The following is a 20,287-nucleotide window of genomic DNA, read 5'->3' on the forward strand; positions in this document are numbered from 1 at the left end:
TTTTCAACAATAAACTACAATACATTGTAAGCTAGAAACACGAACTATTTTGTTTGTGTAGTTATTGAGGACAGTCTCTATTTATTTGGACATATCTGTTTCAATCGAGTTGTGTAGTATAAAGTAACAGATATTCCATATTCCAATGTAGTAAAGTGTGAAAAAACAAGCAGCAGAAGCAGGAATTTGTGGTCCCACTGATCAAAAATTAAAAACAAAAAAAGACTGGATAGCGCATACATATGTAGCGGCGTGTTGCCGCCATGTTGGTACTCCCAAAACGTGTGGAGAACACGGTTTACGGGTTGGATTATGGCGGCGTTTCTCCTCAAAGTTTGGCATGTAGAATTCAAACTAGCCGTATGCGTTTTGACATTTTTTCAGTTCTGGTAACATGAAGGATTTTTAATTCGACTTGGTAAGCCAAAAAAGGCGAAGTGCAAAGGAAACCCATAGGACACCGTGTGACTAGCAAGTAACCTTGCATATTACCTGGGGCCCGATTTCCGTGACATTCACGTTTCCCAAAATATGCTGTGAAGCACTATCATCATAACATAGCAAAAAAACTAAGCAGTTCTTGTCATAAAAATAAACCATTACATTTTAAGTCAATCAGTTAGCTATATTTTTGGAAATAAGGACTCACGATGTAAAAAGACATGCTAAACGCATTGTTCATTTGTTGTCTCTGCGAAAATTTAAACTAGTTTCCTCGCATTTTAAAATCAAATTCAATTTGCAGAGATCTGTATTATGAAATGCATCCAAAATTTCACAGAAAGTGTTTTCTTGCTTATCCACTGATGAAGTTTGGGAAAATACTGACATCACTTTTTCGCAAAAAACCGTCGGCCGAACATCAGAAAATTAAAATAAAACCTTTACAAACAAACTTTAACAGCGTCAAAGTAAATCTTTCTAATTTACCCGTGGAATGTTTTTCCTCACAGTCACGAAACTGCCGATTATCGCGCAATGTTGTTTTGGGAGTATCAAGATGGCGGGTGGCGACATTAGTTTTCAATTATTATTATTATTTTTTTTTTTTTTATAAATCAGTAGGCGCTCCATTGTTGTTTTGGTCACCATCTTTGTCTTCTTCGGTGGTTTGGCGTCTTCTGTGCGGTGTGCTGTTTTTTTTTTTTTTTTATTCTGGGCAACACCACAAAACTCCATATCGGCTTGCCACACATGGATTTTTTGTCAATTAACTGACTGACAGATGAATACATAAACAGATCTCTAGATAGCCACCATTTTTAAAGATTATCCCCCCCCACCTCCGTCCCGCCCCCGCAAAAAAAAAAAAAAAAAAAAGAGATCCGATTTTCAAAGCGAAGTGTTTTTATTCTCTCGCCAATCCCAGTGACAACACAGACAGACGCTGATGACATCATCAGCTCGAGTAGTGGAACAGTTCATCTCGCTTTGTACGTACACAGGATTAACCGGGATGGGCCGGTCGGTTGTCGGCGCGAGGCAAGGATGAGGCACTCGAACCCTCAACAGTAACACGGGAACGGAAGAAAACATTCGGGAACAAGATCCGCGGGAAAGTTTACGAAAGGTAATTGGCGCTTGTGCTTTGAATGTTAGCTAGCTTGGTCATTTTCTTGCATGTAGCCGTATTCTACTTTTTCGATGCCATCTTGTTACACCACAAAGATTTAAACGTGCAAAGAATATTGACGCATGTTTTAGTGTCTTGGGACGTTACATAAAAATCATTAGTTGTAGTTGTCAGTGTTAGCTACTAACTTAGCCGCGTTCGCCGACGCAGCCATGTCAGTTTGTGGCTCGAAATCACCAGCAATTATTTTCAATTTGTGGGAAATTGTGTCATTAATGAACACGGTCTCAAATGTTGTAAAACTAGCTAGTCGCCGAAGTTAGCAAACCTTTATCTCTGATAAGTTAGCATGAGGAATTTTAACATATATGTCATATCATCGCAGGACGGGGAAGTAAAACTCGCTAGTTGTGTGTCGCCAGTTTTATTCTATCCGACACAGCATTGTCTTGCTTCTTGGACGCCATCTTGTTGCGCAAAACACGAGAAAACGGTTTTTTCCATGCGCGAGGAATGTCGTGGAACGCGTCGCGTTGTAGTTCTTGTGCCCTTAAAACTAGCTAGTTGCATTCGTTAGCGTGAGCTAGCCTCGCCAATTTCTCCGACGTTCTACTTATGGACAATAGTTTGCCACTCAAAAATATTAAGAAAATGTTTTCAAACGATGCGGAACACTGACGGGGCTAAAATCACATTAAAGTAACTCCTTGGAGTCGGCAGTGTTAGCTAGCCACTTTTTAACGACACGTTAGCAAGCTAGCATAGAATAGAATCTAACTACGTCTTACTGTTAGCATCTGTAACGAGAGTTAGAGAGCCTTTCTTCGCAACACATTACCCTGAGTAGGATGCAGGTTGTTTCATGACCTCCACCAAGGAAATTATGATTTCTTTTTTTTTGGTCAATGTTTGCTTGAATGAAAAACAATTTTTTCCTAAAAATGTAAGTAGAGAAGTTAAGTGTCTTTTTTTTTTTTTTTTTTTTAGGGCTACCAATTTCAAGTACAATTGATTGTCACTTCACTCGCGAGTCAAAAAAAAAAAATGGATTCGTTAAAATTTTGGAGCTAAAATCTAAAAGTGAACCAACATTCCGTTCCAGCCAGGAAAAAGGAAACACAAAAAAAGGAAGGATAGGTGTGCACGCTGCCCCCTGCTGCTCGGGAGGTAAACTAGGACGTACCAGCTAAGTTCTGCTACATGAGAAGCACAATTCTAGATATAAAAATAACGACGTGTGTGATCTGTGCTACATGCCAAAGCCACGCTTGCTTTTGTTTGGTATCAAATCACGTTTCTTGTTCAGGTCAGCGAAGGAAAAAAAAAAAAAAACAAAAAAAAAGCACCGTTTGGAAAGATATCACAAATCATCGTCGCTAGATCAAATGTCAAATGTCATCTATTCTTTTTTTTTTCCCGTACAAAACCTGGAATCTAAAAAGGTAATTAAAAAAATAGTATGTATGTACACCCAGCAGCCACATGACAACCAGTGTGTGTGTGTGTGTGTGTGAGTGGTTGTACAGCATATAGTTATATTTATATCTATGAACGACTGGTTTGTTATTATTTTTTGTGTAATTCATTAACCTGCAGTCATGTCATGGCTTGTGTGTGTGTGTGTGCAGCTTCTAGTGTTGACAGTGCTTGAAATATCATCATCATCATATCGAATCATCATGAACATTAAAATCAAATCAGGACCACATGACAGTGACACTCATATGCCCGTATAGAAAAGGATTTAAAAAAAAAAAAAAAAAAAAAAAAAAAAAATTCAACTCCAGTGTTTACCTTCGACTTCATGTTTTGCTCGTTTTCCCGCTGGCGTGCGTCCCTCAGTAGTCAAAATTCCAGCCGGGGATCCAAACCGGGCCAAAGCTCTCCCCGTCCGCTCTTAAAATCCAACCCCGGGTCCAAATAATAATAATAATAATAATCATCATCATCATAAAAGTTCCAGGTTAGGCAGGTTACAGTACGTGTTCTTTCCGTTAACAGTAAGACTCGTGCTCGAGTCGGGAATACACACACACACACACAATCACACACGTGCACATGCACACAACCCAAATTATTGCTTTATATCCAGGGAAGCAGAACCAGGAAAGACCCACTTTCGCGCCCCCCCCCCCCAACAGTAGAAAAGGCCAAACTGTGCCGAAAGGAGTCCTCATCTGACACGGTTGTGCCTCATGAGGGGCACGATGCAGGACGGCGGCCCGGCCTTGCCCAGGAAGCCGTGCTTCAGCAGCTCCCCGGCGGAGGCGCGCTGGGACGGGTCGCGCACCAACATGCGGTCCAGGAAGCCCTTCAGCACCGGCGACACCTGCAAAAACAACCGCATCCGAAAATGAACGTGTACGACACATTTGACAGCATTGCAGCCACTCACGTTGGGAAAAATGTACGGGTGTGGTCAGTCATGCCCCCAGATATAAAGTTGCGGGTGTGTGTTCTGTTTCTAATTAGGAGTGTACTCCTTTAAGAGCAGAGGGGGGCGGTGTCAGGTAAACTCCGAAGTAGAAGTAGGCTGAGCAGCGGCTCTTTGTTATACGTCACACTGGGACGTTCGCCAGTGCCACCTGCTATGGGAGGCGAACAACAGAGATTTTCGGATTCTTCTGACACGGAAGCTCTTTTCGAAGAGAACATCTCGCAATCGAGTAAAGTGACCGGGGCGATAAAACCCTATCGTTTCGAGCCATATTTAGATGATAGGCGGATCACTTCCACCTAACAGCATGTATGACGGTACTCAGCTGTGAGCGACAACAAGGCCACGTGCTCGCCCGCGGAAAGAAGGATTACGTCGTCGTCCCCCAAACTATTATTTTTTTTAATAGCTCTATATGTCATATCCTGTCATTTGGATCCCACAAAGCTCTCGTGTCCTTTGCACCCGAGCAATCCGTTTTCCACGACGAACCGGGTCTTTTGGAAACGTGGGAAGAGTGAATCCATCCTCCCGAGTGTCCGAGCAATACCCGGCAATACGACGAGACGCCATTTTGGCTACCACGCGGGAAAAAACAGCGACTCTCGCGCCGGTAAAACTGGTATAAACACGCGACACCGCCTGAGTGCGCTACTGCTAATGATGTCACTTCCTCAGTGCCTCGAGAGGATTTTCATGGCGGGAGTTATAAAAAGCCAGATGCGTCAAAATCATGTTGTGGGGTGGGGTGAAAAGACGGATGGGTTTTTTTTTTTATTAAAAACATACTAAAAATCCTGCTTTACGTGTCAGTAGACCTTTAATTTCCTGTGGGAGAGCAATTGTTGAAGTGTAACTGAAGAATGGGCAAATACCAATCTTTGGTTCATAGTAACTTTACACACATTCGGTTCTTTACAAATCAACATTCTTGACTCTTTGGACTTGTGCGTGGCGGTACCTTGTGCAGATTCTTCAGTTTGGGTGGCAGGTTGTCTCGGATCATCTTCATGGCCTTGAGCGGCGGCTCGTTGAAGTACGGCGGCTCCCCGTCCACCATCTCGATGACCATGATGCCCAGGGACCAAATGTCCACCTGGAAGACGGGAAAGCGAAAACCGGGCCGAGTCTTTTCGAAGGTCCTGACACCGGGTGGGAGAAAAAAAAAGTAGTCGGAAATGATACCTCGGGTCCGTAGGGAAGTCGTGATATGAGCTCGGGTGCCATCCAGTACGGAGTGCCCACCAGAGACTTCCTGCGCTGAACTTCCTTCGACACCTGAGCGCAGAAACCGAAGTCGGACAGCTTCACCTGGACACGCACACAAAAAAAAAAAAAAAAATGGTGATGGGCGTAACGTCCATCTGTCTAAAATAAGACGAGCGTGAACGTCGATCTTTGGCTCCGCGATAGCCAAAGCGTACGGCGTGCTCCGTACCCGACCGTCGTGCGTGAGGAGGATGGAGTCGCTCTTGATGTCGCGGTGGATGACGCCCTGCGTGTGCAGCACCGCCAAAGCCTTCAGGACGGACAGACACACGGTGGCGATCTGCTCCTCGTTCATCCTGGGGGCGGGCGCGACGACAACGGATTTTCACACAGCAATCCAGTGGAAAAATTATGATGATGATGATGATTATGCCCTTGACTATTAACGCAATCACAAATCTTTGACATTTATTGCTGTATTGCAATTCATGCTCCTCGGGTTCCACTATTTTTTTTCTGTTCTGTCTCTCTTTTATTTATTTCTCTCTTTTTTTTTTATACAATTTTTAGTTCTCTCTGGGATGCAAACCCCTTTAATAAACTGTTAATTTTTCCATTTTTGACATTTTTAAAAATAATTTTCTCTTGCACCACCTGCTCTCATATTTTCTTTAAATGTATGTGTATTACTGTGTATTAGTGTGTAAAGACCCTAAAACAATTTAAAGTAAAAAAAAAAAAAAAAAAAAAGGGGTAGGGTTCTGATTTTTTATAGGTATTTCTATTACATATTTTCAGATATTGTGGCGAGGACTGTAACGTAACCCCCGCAAAAGGTGTTTACTGTATTCCTATGTTAATTATACTTGTGGCCCTACAAGCCGCGACTTTTTTCCACACGCTTTCAACGCTGCGACTTATGCGGCGATGCGGCTAATTTGCGCATTTTTTCCAAAACCGCCACAAGGGGGCACTCGAGCGAAAAAGGTAAGAGTGAGACCGGTGGAATATATGTGTCGAGGAAGTGACTTTTACCGACCATGTTAGTGCTGCGCTAGCGTTAGCACTGTGCTAGCGTGTTGCTGCTGTGTTACTGACACGTCTCAGTGATTTGTACCGGCAGCCCTGTCAGCGCCACACTAGCGTTAGCGCCGCGCTAGCTTTAAACTTTTACTGTGTACCATCTTTCTTTCTAAATATCTCGTGTTTCAATGTGGGCACTTGTGTCTTTTACACAGCTGCGGCATATGTATGTACCAAATGGTATTTCCTTTACAAATGTACTGGGTGAGGCCTATAACCAGGTGCACTCTGTAAGCTGGGAATTACGGTAACTCATTTTTCAAGTTAAGAGCTGTTACATGGCCGATACTGTCTTGAGTTGTGAGCATAAATTTGAGTGAACTTCACAACAAGCAGCAGTTTGGCAGAAAACAAACAATTCTTTAAAAAAAAGAGGAAAAGTGCTTTGTTGCAAAACTGAAAAATAGTCTCAAAAAAAGAAAAGCATAGTTTTGCCAGGTCTGCTAGCTTGATGCTAACATATAATGCAAAATGCTATATCCATGCCATAATGAAACTATCATTGACAGTGCAGTGGCTCACAAAGCTTAAAAAAAATGGTCGCAACATGTCGGTAGGTAGCAGAGAAAGACAGTCCTATATTCCTTATCCTCCGCAAAAACGACTCGAATTCACGTAGCTTCGCTGTGACTGTCTTTATTACGTGTGCATGCATTGAATTCTAGCAATCGTTTAACTCTGTACGGCGTAATTATCTCATCACCCAATTATCATAGTTATATATATATATATACATATATAATTTTTATCATCATCATAAATCCATTTCTTTATTTATTATATATTATATCATAATCATCACAATTATCTCATCACTACTGAAGGTTTTTATGAAGTAAATACCGCACAGTGCCACTTTTCTTTTGTCGGTGTTTTGTCATTCCAGACGACTTCTGTTCGTTTTCCGCGGGGCGACGGCGCTCACCTGGTGTGCGTCACAATGTCGGTGAGGGCGCCACCCTCCAGGAACTCCATGACCACCCAGAGCTCGTCGCCCACCAGGTAGCTGTTGTACATCTCCACCACGTTCTCGTGGTGATAGTCACGCATGATCACCACCTGAACACAGCGAGGAGAGCAAAGTTCCATTTCCAGTCCATCGAATATGTTTTTTTCAATTTACGGGCGCCCGAAAAGCCGTTGGAAGGTTATCCTTGACCTCATTGAAAAGAAGCTCTCTGCGCTGTTGCTTCCTCAGGTCCATCTTTTTCACCGCAACCAGTTTCCCTGTCGTCTTGACGGTGGCGATGCACACGATGCCCGTGGAGCCCTCTCCGATCTTAATGTAGTGGTCCAGGTAGGTCCGCGGGTCGCCGGGGTCCACCACCATCTGCAGAGCCGTGCGGAACTGCTCGTGGGAGACCCTCTGCGGCTCCCTCTGCGGGGAGCGGGCCTCGGGGGGCGGCGGCAGGCCCGAGGGGGCGGGCGGTCGCGGCGCAGGCACGTTGGGCTGAGGCGGCTGCGGCTGCGGGCCGCCCTCGGGCGTCAGGCTGGGGTGCGACGAGCTGTGATGAGGGTGGCCGACGGGGGGCTTGGAGCCCGAAGAGCCTCGGCGGGGTACGCCGGGGCCGTTTTGAGGGGACGACTCGTGGGGACGCACCGGCTAGGAGGAGGACGCAAAAACAAGAAAACCAAAAGGAAGACCAAGACCATCAAGTCCCCGATGAGGATTTCGAGGAAGACCGCGAAGGCTCGGCGTCACATTCAGATGTTGTCTCGTCGTGTCGCGTATTTGCTCACCGGCCCAGCGGGACTGCGCCCCCCGTCGCTCTCCACCCGAGGGTACGTGTTGAAGGGCCGCGTCGTCTGCTGCGCCGTCTTCATCACCCCGTCGGTCACCGGCAAGTGTGGGGTGCGGATGTTGGGCCCGGACAGAGGCCTCTTCTCCCGGGGGGACTGGGGGCTGCCGTCCCGCACGTGGTAGCTGGACTTTGGCCTCTGCTCGCCGTGGGGGTCGCGGCGGCCCATCTGATCCTGAAAAACGGCGAGGGTTGTAATAAAGAACGTTTCGTGAACAAGAATAATTGGTTTAAAAAAAAAAAAAAAAAGTCAAACATATTAAAATTAAAATGTGAGGAAAAAAATACAGCGGACCCCCACGGAATTGCATATCTATATTCAGAAACTCACTTATTAATTGATTTATGCGGGAAACCATAATTCTTGGAAACCCTCGCATTGTGGCAATTTTTAAGTTTTCATCCATTTTTTTGTTTAAGATTTTCGTGATTTCCAGAGGCCCAAGAACAGAGGTCCACTGTGCACAAATATCAGAAAAATATAATGCACAATTATTGTTAAAAAATAAATCAATATTTTGGAAAATCAATGTATATTAAAAAATACAGAAATACTGGAAAAATTAGGGGAAAACATGACAAATTAGAAAACGAAAATGGACAAAAAATACACAAATAAAAGTATGAAAAGCAAAAAAAAATACGACACAAAATTATGCATAATTACCAGCTGGTGGGGCCAACAATTGGCCCCCAAAATCCTGATCGAGTAAAGCCCAATCGCGTTAATCACATTATGTCAAAAAATTATACTAAAAGACAAAGATGTTGGGCAAAAATAAAATACAATGAAAGCGGGTCGGGTATGTCGCGCGTCTCCGTCCGGGTTCTAACCTGGTTCTGGTCCCGATGCTCTCTGTCTCTGTGAGGGGGCGGCGGCGGTGGACCGGCGCCCGGTCTGTCTCTGTGGCCCCGGCCCGGCTCCTGGCCTCGGGGTTGCTGCTGAGGCCGGGCGTGGACCCCGTCGCCTCGTTGAGAGCCGCGGAGGGCGTGATGACCGTGCGGGGGGTCGCTTACGCCCTGGTGGTCTAGCCTGGGCCGGTCTCTGCATGCGGAAATGCGCAGGTCGTGTGAAATTTCTTTGAGTCTTTCTCGAGAGAATTTCTCGACTCACCTGTCCGACTGCGAGAGCCGCTGCTGGTGGGGGTCGCCGTTCTCCTGGCGAGGCTGGACGGGGGGGCTGCCCCGCCGCAGAGAGTTTGAGCGAGTCACCGACATGTTGTCAAACTCGTCCAGAAGCCAAGTCAAGGAGCCGTCCGCCCCCAGCTTGTTGCCCCGCACGATTGTCTGGAGACCGAGAAGCGGTAAGCAATTACGAGGAGTCCGCTGAGAGGGTCCTCGGTCAGGATTCGATATGCGAGGAGCCGAGCTTCGGAAGTGGCGGACGATTACGTGGACGAGCTCGGTGTCTTACCCAAAAATAAATCCATAAACCCAGAAAAATAGAAACATTTAAAGAATTGTAAAAAAAAAAAAAAAAGACATTAAGAAAAAAAAAATTAACGTGAAAAATAGAAAATAAAAATACATAAACAGCATTTAATATATGAAAACTGATTTAGATGCCTCCATGACGCCTCCCAGGTGATACCAGGAGGGGGAAGTCTGGGCTTCCCTGCTGAGGATGAGCAGAGGAGAATGGATGGATAGACTTCAAAAATGGAAAAAAAATGTAAATAAAAAAAATGATTAAAAGAAATATATCTGCAAAAAAAAAAAAAAAAAAATCTTTCTAAAAAAGACAAAAATGCATACAGGCAACAAAAATATTGAAAAATATATTAATAAAACAGCTTAAGAATAGCAGAGGGAAAAACACTAATAGGAAAAATGGAAAATTGGGAAGAAGATCAAAAATGTGGCAAAAAATATTAAAATGGAAAAAAAATGAAAACTATTAGAAGAAAAAGATTACCTAAAAAATACAAACAATGTCAACAAAATGTCACAAAAAAAAAGAAATACAATTTCAAAGAATTGACAAAATGTATGGTGAAAATTAGTACATTAGAAAAAAAACCCTAAAACAAAAAAAGTACATAACTATTTGAAAGTAGGAAAAACGAAAACAGGCTAAGCTGCCAAAGGAATTATCGAATGTCATTTCATTGTTTCATATTTATGACTTCAAAATGTTTTTCATCCAAATCTTTACTGCAATTGTGACTTTACAGCTAGTGTCGAATTGGGAGGCTTCCACTTGGAACTCCATTGTAACGCGTTTTGAAGCCACAGAACCGGTCCCACCTTGTGCGGGTCCACGGTGGTGATGACGGTGGCGTCGATGAAGGGCTTGGGCCTCTTGGCCGTGTCCTCGATGAGCGACTGCCATTGGCGCGGCAGGCCCACGAACTTCTGCTCCTGCTCGTCGAAGTCCGTGTGCACGCGGTGCTCGAAGTTGGACGGCGCCGAGATCTGGATGCGCGACTTCTTCTTCTTGGTGAACATGGCGGCGGCCGGGGCGGCAAACAGCCGAGCATCAGCGCTGCGGAGGGAAGGGGCAAAGTGTCACTGGCGGTGTGTGAATCTTTCTACGACAACAACGGCTGAACGCGTCACACACATGTTCAGCACGTGCAGTCGGGCTGTGAAGCACCTGCATGCTGACTTCGCCGAAAGCAGAGGACTACGATCGCTAGCACCGTAAAGGAGAAGAACCGCAAACCAAGATAGAGGTCGGATCCCCACAATTTAGAACCGGGCCCGCTACGACCAAGAAGGACAGGAACAGGGAGGCTGGGACCATGAAGGAGACATAACTGAAACTAGGACTCTTCCGGCTAAGATCTCGAGGACTAGGAGGACCTTGTAGGGAGGAACGGGTAGACTAGATCATCATCATCATCATCATCATCATCCTCCATCGTGATGGAGGATCCTAAAGGCTACGACCACGAACAAAAGGACTGTGACGGATGGGCAGGACCACATGAGCTAAAACCATTTATGGTCTCAGACCATGGAAGACCGGATAATGAAGGCTGGGAAACCTTAACGACAGTAACATGGAAGTGAGAACCAAGGAGACTAGAACCATAAAAAAAAAAAAAAAAAAAAGAAAAAGAAAAAAAGAATATAGTCCATCCATCCATCCATTTTCTTAGCCGCTTATCCTCACAAGGGTCGCAGTGAGTGCTGGAGCCTATCCCAGCTGTCAACAGGCAGGGGGCGGGGCACACCTTGAACTGGTCGCCAGCCAATCGAGAGGCACGTGGAGACATACAGTGGCTCTCACAATCACACCTACAGGCAATTTAGAGTGTCCAATTCGTCTTGCATGTTTTTTGGAACCTGGGAGGAAACCGGAGAGCCCACCCAGAGAAAAGCCACGCAGGTACGGGGAGAACATGCAAACTCCGCACACAGACGGGGCCGGGATTGAACCCGGAACCTCATAACTGTGAGGCCAACGCTTCCCATCTGAACCACCGTCCCTCCCCGAGAAAAATTGAAGTGAGCAATACGCCGATGACAGAAATTGCTAAAGACGTGTCAGCCTGTTGACGGCACTTAACCGCAGGCTCGCTGAACTATAATTAAGGATAAAACGAAGAGACTTAACAGCTGGCAGCGAAAGTGTCTGAGTGGCTCTGCTGCGACATGCCTCACTGGCCAGCTAATGAGCGTGTCCGAAGCTCACACGCAAACGGCAAACCTCCCTCGCGACGGTCTTCTTGCCCCTACCAACAGCAAAACCCGCGCATGGCGGCCCCAGCCGCTACAGCGACAAAACCGTATTCAAAAACGCTTGCCGTTACCCCTCCCAAAAGCTTTCAACACATTCAAACTTCACTCTAAGAACAGAAAACGAAGAGGAAGGCCTGCCACAGTTCCCCAAAAATGAAAAAATATCCTAGCTCTGCGTTATGACCATGAAAGAAGGGAAATATAGAGGGCTGGCTCTCACTCCCTGTCATAGTTGACTGTAAAACCGACACAAAAATGAAAAGAAAATGAAAAGTACCGTCGATTTAAACAGCAAAATGGAAAGCGCTGCTAGCTTATTGCTAACATAAAAGGGCTAACCGAATTGAGCGGAGATTCGATAGACCTTAAAACGACAACAACACATAAATAGAACATAAATTCTCTCTGCTCACTGTAAACAAAAACTATCCCCGGAAATTTCAGTAGTTGAGGATCTTCTGCCCCTCCTCGCAGCTGCTAATTCCGCTACAGCTCATCCGAGGGTGCTCAATACTGCCTGGCATGTTGTGGCACAAGGTGGTACTACACTGAAGAGACGCACATGAATTGTTGGGGAAAAAAAAAAAAAAAAAAAAAACGATAGCTTAAGATTCCATAATAGGGCGACGGGAATGCTGTACTCCTCGTTGCCCGCAATGCCCCTCCCTCCCAAACCTGCGCCGATACCTCCCCCCTTCCGTGTTCGCCTGGCCGAGCACCGAGAAAGGGTGTCGAAAATCATCTGATGACCTCGTTCCGTTTCCATACATGGATGGACGGACAGATTGACAGAGAGACGGAGACGTGTTTCGCACGACAACGTCGGCACGATCCGCTCAACTGCGTTCTTACTCGCTGCAACTTATGCGAGAAACTTGCAGCATCCCAAGGACGGATTGTGCTGGACCCCCAAAGTTTTTGTATCGAGTACATCTGGAAGGTATTCACAGCGCTTCACTTTTTCCATGTATTCAATTTTGCAATAAAGCTCTAGCAAAATAAAATGTGGGGAAAAAAATGAAACACTGCGAATACTTTCCTGATGCACGGGACACCAACAACACGAGCTTCCCCCGTCACTAGTCATTGAAGGGCGGGGGCGGGATTCAACCCACATCACCTTGGCAGGCATGTAATTATTTTCAGTCAGAGCACCTTCAGACGCTTATCTCGCGTGGCTCGCCGTCCGAAGGCCAGCCATGCCGGAGTCGCGCTCGCATCGTCAACCCTCGGAAACGCGGGGTTTGCGCGTCGCACTTGTCCTCCTTGTGACGACGTACTCCGCGACAAAGCCGCGACTTGACTTTCAAAACAAGACGGCCGCTTGCCAAAATCACCTTGGGAACCTGCGCTTTTGAAATCCACGCATCATTTTTCTAAGCCGCATATCCTCACAAGGTTCCCAGGGAGTGCTGTAGCCTATCCCAGCTGTCCATGAACAGGAGCCAGGGTACACCCTGAACTGGTCGCCGGCCAATCGCAGGGCACATAAAGACAAACAGTCGCTCTCGCAATCACACCTACGGGCAATTTAGCCTGTCCAATTAGTTTTGCGTGTTTTTGGGATGTGGGAGGAAACCGGAGTGCCCAGAACATGCAAAACTCCACACAAGCGGGGCCGGGATCAAACCCGGGACCTCAGAACTGCGAGGCCAACGCTTTCCAGCCGATCCACTGTGCCGCCCCCACTTTGGGATCAACAAATGAATAAAATGTGGAAAGAAGCCGAACTAAAGTCGTCAAAACAAAAGCAGTTCACTGGCTTGCAATGTGCTTTATAATTTCAACTTTTTTACCATGTTTACACACACATCATATGGTTCCTAATATTTTGACAGTAAACAGATGTGTTTTTGTTGTTATTTTACCAAAACAGTCGCACGCCAGTGCTCGTCTAAACACAAGATCAGACCTCGCGTACGAGTGACTCAGGTTACCCTAATTTCTGACCTATAACCGGCGACTTATGCGCTGATGCGGCTAATTTGTGCTCTTTTTTTTTCTTCTTCTTCTTCTTTCTAACAGCCGCAAGAGGGCACTCGAGCGGAAAAGGTATGAGTGAGACCGCTGGAATATATTTGCCGAGGAAGTGACTTTTACCGGTATGTTGTTGTTTTTTTTTTTTTTTTTAACTGACCCTGTTATCGCTGTGCTAGCGTTAGTGCCGTGCTCGCTTGTTGCTGTTGTGTTCCCTGTGAGCGCCGTGCTAGTGTTAGCGCCACGCTAGCGTGTTCTACTGTGTAGCTGCCGTGGCTGCTTTTTTTGTTGTTGTTGTTTTTTAAATCAGCGCTGTTCGTGCTACTGTGTTGTTGCTTTGTTAGGCTAAGCTAAGGTATTAAAACTTTGAAAACTCTTTCTGTGTACGGTCTTTCTTTGTAAATATCTCGTGTTTCAATGTGGGCACTTGCGGCTTTTACACAGGTGCGCCTTATGTATGTACCAAATCGTATTTCCCTTACAAATGTACTTGGCGAGGCTTATAATCAGGTGCGCTCTGTAGGCCGGAAATTACAGTACATTACATAATATATAATATTTTGGGGGTCTTTGCTTCAAAACGGGAACACCAGACAAGGGCAGATGAACAAAATGCTACAAAACGCGTATTAGAAAGCCCCAAAAGCAGCATTTCCTTTCTATTCCGATATACTAGCAAACGGGAAAAGTGTCACTGTCATGCAAAGCTCATGTAAACACACAAACTACTTGCGTTGTTGGAGAACTTGTCCAACATAGAAGTACTCCTGGTTCAGTGTTATTGCAGTATTAATCTCACTGTCCAGTAACTATTGAGACGTGGCGACAAAGAGGTGAACCAAACTTTTGGTTGCTAGCCCCGCCCTTCTCAATAGGCTTAAGTAGTTTTTGCGAGTTTTTCCACAGGTTTTCATGGAACGGACACCTGCAAATCTTGTTACCGTGCACTTGTCTTCTATCGCCGTCCATCCATCGCTTACACTCACGTACGCTGCCTCCAAAACGCCGTAATTACTAAACAAGGACAAGCGAGCTACGCTCACAATGACAAAACCGTCCATCGGTGTTGTTTTCGTCCGCGGCGACGATGAGGGGACGACGTCATCGACAGCCCTTTTTTTTGTCACGGTGACAAGCGACGAGCGTAAATCTTTGATGACTAAATCGTGACGAGACGTGCGGCAATTTTTTCGGCGTGGGACGTTTGGGCGGCTCACCGTCGGATCCTCTGCGGCTGGGCGTGAAGGATAATAAGATGAAAAGAACTGACAAAGTCTTGAAGAATGTTAAGGTCCGATTCATCCAAAAGTCCAAACCGACGCTCTGATGTGGATCACTTGACGCACCAACACTTTTCAGTAAGTTACTTGTCAAATTGTGCTTCAAATAAAAGACTTTATGCCGACACGTTAATCAATCATTGACCCGTCAACCTTGCCTAATAAGCAGGGACCAATTTTTTTTTATTTTTTATTTTTTTAAAGAGTGAACCTGTGAAAAATGTGGTGTTGAATGCGAAGCAGTCAAAAAATTGGGTGTGCCTAACTCTTGTGCTGGTGCACCAAAAAAAAAAAAGAAAAGCTGTGTGTACCCCCTGTCAAAAGGAAGGATTCGAAATATTTGCAAAACAACTTTTTATTTATTTTTTTTTAATCTTTTCTAATATTTTGCTAAAGTTGCAAGTCAAATCAAATGAACTGTTTTAAAGATTGAAAATCTACAAAAATATCGATGAGGAATAAAACATCCATCCATCCATCTATTTTCTTTGCCGCATATCCTCACAAGGGCCGTGGGGAGTGCTTAAGCCGAGCCCAGCAGTCAACGGGCAGGAGTCGGCGGGGTACACCCTGAACTGGTCGCCAGCCAATCGCAGGGCACATCGAGACAAGCAGCCGCACTCACAGTCACACCTTGGGGCAATTTAGAGTGTCTAATTATGATGCCAAAGTGCATCGAGTAAAGTTAATCACAATCAAACTGCGTCACAAAAGACGGTCTCAGTTCACGAAAACTCAAAATTACTTCCGCCTAACAAAGTAGTCCGCCGCGTACAGCACCGAGCTAAACAAACAACAGCAAAAATTGTTCTGACAAATGGACTTCAGAACATATACATATACATCCATCCATTTTCTGTGCCGCTTATCCTGACCAGGGTCGTGGGAGTGCCGGAGCCTATCCCAGCTGTCAACGGGCAGGAGGCGGGGTACACCTCAAACTGGTCTTCAGCCAATCGGAGGGCACAAGGAGACGGACTACCAATCGCACTGGCAACCACACCTAGGGGCAATTTAGAGTGTCCAATTAATGTTGCATGTTTTTGGGATATGTGAATTCCCACCCGGAGAAAACCCACGCAGGCACGGGGACAACGTGCAATCTCCGGGATTTGAAGCCCAGTCCTCAGAAGTGTGAGGCCAACGCTTTACCAGCTGAGCTTATTTTTAAATCTACCGTAGATCATTTTTGATGACTCAGCACTGTTGGTGTACCGGGAAATGAAAATGAGTGTTATATTTTTAAACAACTTAATCGGCGCGGACACGACGGAGGCCGATGACGAGCGGCTCTTGTTCGACGTTTAAAATCTGAATGAGTGACTTTTGGGAGCCATCCAGAGAAGTGGAAAAACCCGCGCGTACACGCTAACACAAACAACCGTCGCGAGTCAATTTCCTTGCAAACAAACAAACGTGACGCGCACAATTGTCTCAAGTACAAAGGAGGAGGAAAAAAAATTGAAAACGACAAAAACGGGTTGTCACAGGAGTGGCCAATCAGGTGGATTCTTTCAAACAACGGAGCGCAGGGCCATCGCCAATGGCGATGAGCTTCTAGCAACAGCTTGAGGAATGCGGTGTAGCCGATGTCACGATGACGCCCGCACGCGCGAGGCGAAAAGTGCTCTGGAAGTTCAACGTGGGTCACGTTCAACGACTTTATGTACTTAGCCCTTTAATTTTAATACAACCGTGTGTTCCTAAAAGCTTCAATCAGAACATCATAAAACCATGCTGAAAAGTAGTGGGCGAAGACTTGATCCTTGATGGATCCCAGCCTTTGTTCGCAACTTATTTGCCGTTCCCACAGCGCCCGTTACTCCGGCCGTAATATTCATATAGCATTCCTCGATTATCCTCGGATACTTCTTTAAGACGCCGCCCCGCCACTCTCAGGTCGGCCTTCTCCGGGTCAATGAATTCCATATGTCGGACTTTGTGCTTCGCCAGGCCCTTTTTCTCGAGGTTACCATCGGGACAATATGGACTACATTTATCGTACCGTTGTTGTCTGAACAATGACAACTTCTGAGAACAGCATCAACGTCGGGGTAACGTCAAATTTTACGACCGATACTACCTCTGAATCCAGAAATTTTCCGCCTCCCTCTCACGGTTACACAACGTATACACGAAATCAAACCATTATTTGTCCCACAATGGAGAAAATATGGAGTTACTGTAAAGGTTCCGGTGATGGTGCATCCAGAAGGATAACCGCCATGTTGCGGTAAACATTGAAATGCAGAGCCGCACAGAATATTCCTCTCAAAAGGAAGTTGAAACGAACAACAAAACCCCACACAGTCTGTCGACTCCCACCTCTGTTACCGAGCGTTGCGACACCGCTGAGGCCCGAGTCTGACCGTGTCGAACGTTCTAACGCTGTGTGTTGTACGTTTGCAGAGACCACATTCTAGCTTGACTTTTCTCAATTGGCATTAAAACTATCTTTTGGCATTATTTGCACACGTACGTGATGGAGGGGGGGGGGGTAAAAAAATAGCCTGACGCCAACACAGAGGAATGCAGCGGGAGCGTGAAGCGGCCTTGATAAGGACGTCCCTCTCTGCAATGTTTTTGTGTATCTCTTGTGTATTTTGCCTCTGTTCCTGAAGGTCCGACTGCGGTGGGGGGTGGGTGTTGATATTGGCTCCCGTGGTCATTCCAGCGAACGCCCCACCTCAAAGGCAACAAGCCTGGCCGAGCCTCCCGGCCTTTGTGCCGCTTACGTAGCGACTGGATTCTATTCGCCGCGTCTCTTTCATTAGCTTAACTTGCCGCTTCATGGCTCCCTGGCCGGGGCTGCGGGCCGCCGCGCAAACAATTCTGCGACTGGCAGCGGTGCTCCCATAGAATTTCGCCGACAAGTTCTGACAAAAAAATCTTAAGACCGATCTGCGCAAACTCAACCGTTTCAATAGGGCCGGCGGAACGGCCTGAAAAGTAAAATCTCGGACTGTTATTCGTAAACGCCAGATTTCCATAAAAGCAAATCACAATTACACGACGCAAAAAAACATTTTTCCCTTCTGGGATTCACTATTTCCCTCATTCCAAATGCTTAAAAACATTTTTCTCTATATTTGGCTATGGTCCTCAGAAGGAAAAGGGTGGTATGCCATCTCCAGGTCAGGGATGAGATCCTTCCCCAAGTGGAGGAGTTCAAGTATCTTGGGGTCTTGTTCACGAGTGAGGGAAGAACGGAGACGGATCGGCGCAGCGTCTGCAGTGATGCGGACTTTGTATCGGTCCGTTGTGGTAAAGACGGAGCTAAGTCAAAAAGGGAAGCTCTCAATTTAGCAGTCGACCTATGTTCCTCCCCTCGTCTATGGGCACGAGGTGTGGGTCGTGACCGAAAGAACAAGATCCCGGATACAAGCGCCCCAAATGAGTTTCCTCCGCAGGGTGTCCGGGCTCTCCCTTAGAGAACGGGTGAGAAGCTCGGTCATCAGGGAGGGGCTCAGTGTCGAGCCGCAAGGTGCCAGATGATGCCTCCCAGACGCCTTCCTGGTGAGGTGTTCCGGGCATGAGACGCCGAGGACGACCCAGGACACGCTGGAGAGACGTAGTCTCTCGGCTAACAGCTTGGGAACGCCTCGGGATCCCTCCGGAATTCTTGCTGGGTTGTACTCTGGTTGAGCCGCCCATTCAGACCGGACTCAGCACTTTGACAGACTTTTATTTTTGGTGAACTTGTCACGTTGCTATTAAAGGGCTGCCCTGACCCGGTGAGTGACGTGGGCGTCAGATAATAACAGTCTAGTTGACTTATGTTCACGCAGGTTAGCTAGGAACTGTTGGATGAATCATCTTTTCTCCTACTCTTGACATTATGCTTTGACTTTTAGGACTATTTAATACAGAACAGCGACATGGAAAACAGACGAGGATAAGGAACACCAGACAAAAACAGCTTTAATCGAAAGTCTGCCAAAGGTTTCATACGCTTCTCGTATCTATTACAGCACCAACACTACCTCAGGAATACAGGAAGAGCATTTAGGAGGCTTTCCGAACTTCTTTCAGTTCTGAAACGTTCCAGTGTGCTTGCTAGCATTGTCGATGAGTGTATCAAAACCAAATGTCAAAGTAATTGGGGGCGACCACCCCGTCTTCTGTGGGAATTCGTGACCCCGTCCTCCCAACTTTTAAACACACACGCGACAGGAAGAGGAGCAGATTTTGTCATTTAGCTCTCAGCCCCCGTCGAAAAAACAACAGCTGTAATTCCATCAGGAAGTGTTTCGTCGATTTTTAATAAGTACTTCGGAGGACACACGTCACTTAAACGTCATTTTTGGTGACATTAAAGCGTGGGACAAACGACGAAAAAAAGTGAGCCGACGAGGGGGTGTCTGAGTCGGGAGTAGTAGTAGTAGTAGGCTAACGTTAGCAACAGCTAGCAGGTAAACGGACGAGGAAAGCGTCGCCTTCACCTCAAAAACTTGGACGCAACTTGCCGCTAAACATGGACATTGCAGAAGAGAAAAACCCGTCTCGCTCACCACGTAAGATCCCCGGTGAACCGTCCGTGGCGCCCCGAAGAGCGCAAAAAAAGCCCCCGGGGTGATTTTGTACCAGAGCCGAGAACAAACTATTAGCCCAAAGTCTTACTTTGCCGACGCCATGTTGGAAGCGTCAAAGAGTGGGCGGGTGGGAGGCTCGCAGCTACATCCGGGATACTGGAAGGCCGCTGCCATGGCAACGACGACTCAGTCGACGGTTACGACGGCGGGAGTCCCAAAATGTTGAGAAATATTCCATCAATACCCCCAAAAATATAAATAAATGTAGAGGTAACAGCGACAACACGTGAAAAAATAAACATTTGACGGAAAATACACAAATATATTGGGAAAGATGGGAACATTAAGAAATATATTGAAATTTTTTTAATAAAAGGGAAAAAAAATATAGAAATATAAGGAAAAATCTTCAGAAATATTTAAACGATATTGATCCCCAAAAAGTTTCAAGATGTTAGACAAAAATTAGAAAAACTATTCGTTAAAAATAGAAAACTAAAAATACAAAGCTAACTTTAAGTATAAAAAAATACTGAAATATTGGCAAAAATTCACAAATATTGGGGAAAAAACGGAAAATACTCCCACTTCATTGACATAACCATAATGATTTAATTTTTCTTTTTTATTTGACTCCAAATGTCTTAGTTTAGTGAGGTCTGGACGATTTCGTTGGCATCCTATTTTTTTTCTTTCTGAGCCGACCAAAG

General features: G+C 45.8%; 1 protein-coding gene across 2 annotated transcripts; it reads right to left on the reverse strand.

The window, feature by feature from the left end:
• Positions 1 to 1,329: 1,329 nt before the first annotated feature.
• On the reverse strand, positions 1,330 to 19,750 carry pak4 (p21 protein (Cdc42/Rac)-activated kinase 4). 2 transcript variants are annotated; one of them, XM_061827717.1, is made up of 11 exons: positions 19,666 to 19,750; positions 10,349 to 10,586; positions 9,216 to 9,388; positions 8,936 to 9,146; positions 8,043 to 8,276; positions 7,462 to 7,905; positions 7,228 to 7,361; positions 5,449 to 5,575; positions 5,196 to 5,321; positions 4,972 to 5,106; positions 1,330 to 3,902 (listed from the first exon to the last, which is right to left on the reverse strand). In XM_061827717.1, the coding sequence occupies exons 1-11, from the start codon at positions 19,677 to 19,679 to the stop codon at positions 3,747 to 3,749; spliced, it is 1,992 nt and encodes a 663-aa protein (XP_061683701.1). In that variant the 5' UTR covers positions 19,680 to 19,750; the 3' UTR covers positions 1,330 to 3,746. The 2 variants fall into 2 exon arrangements, with proteins under 2 accessions (XP_061683701.1, XP_061683702.1); XM_061827718.1 differs by having other exon boundaries at positions 19,557 to 19,716.
• Positions 19,751 to 20,287: the final 537 nt, after the last annotated feature.

Source organism: Syngnathoides biaculeatus, chromosome 8 (assembly GCF_019802595.1).
Source record: "Syngnathoides biaculeatus isolate LvHL_M chromosome 8, ASM1980259v1, whole genome shotgun sequence".
Lineage (NCBI taxonomy): Eukaryota > Metazoa > Chordata > Actinopteri > Syngnathiformes > Syngnathidae > Syngnathoides > Syngnathoides biaculeatus.

Bases quoted from the DNA above. Each gene is read 5' to 3' on its own strand.
- pak4 (XM_061827717.1), bottom strand. The intron at 9,147-9,215 runs GTGAGTCGAGAA...TTCCGCATGCAG, and splicing joins CGGCTCTCGCAGTCGGACAG to AGACCGGCCCAGGCTAGACC. The intron at 5,576-7,227 runs GTGAGCGCCGTC...GCCCGCCCCCAG, and splicing joins GACATTGTGACGCACACCAG to GATGAACGAGGAGCAGATCG.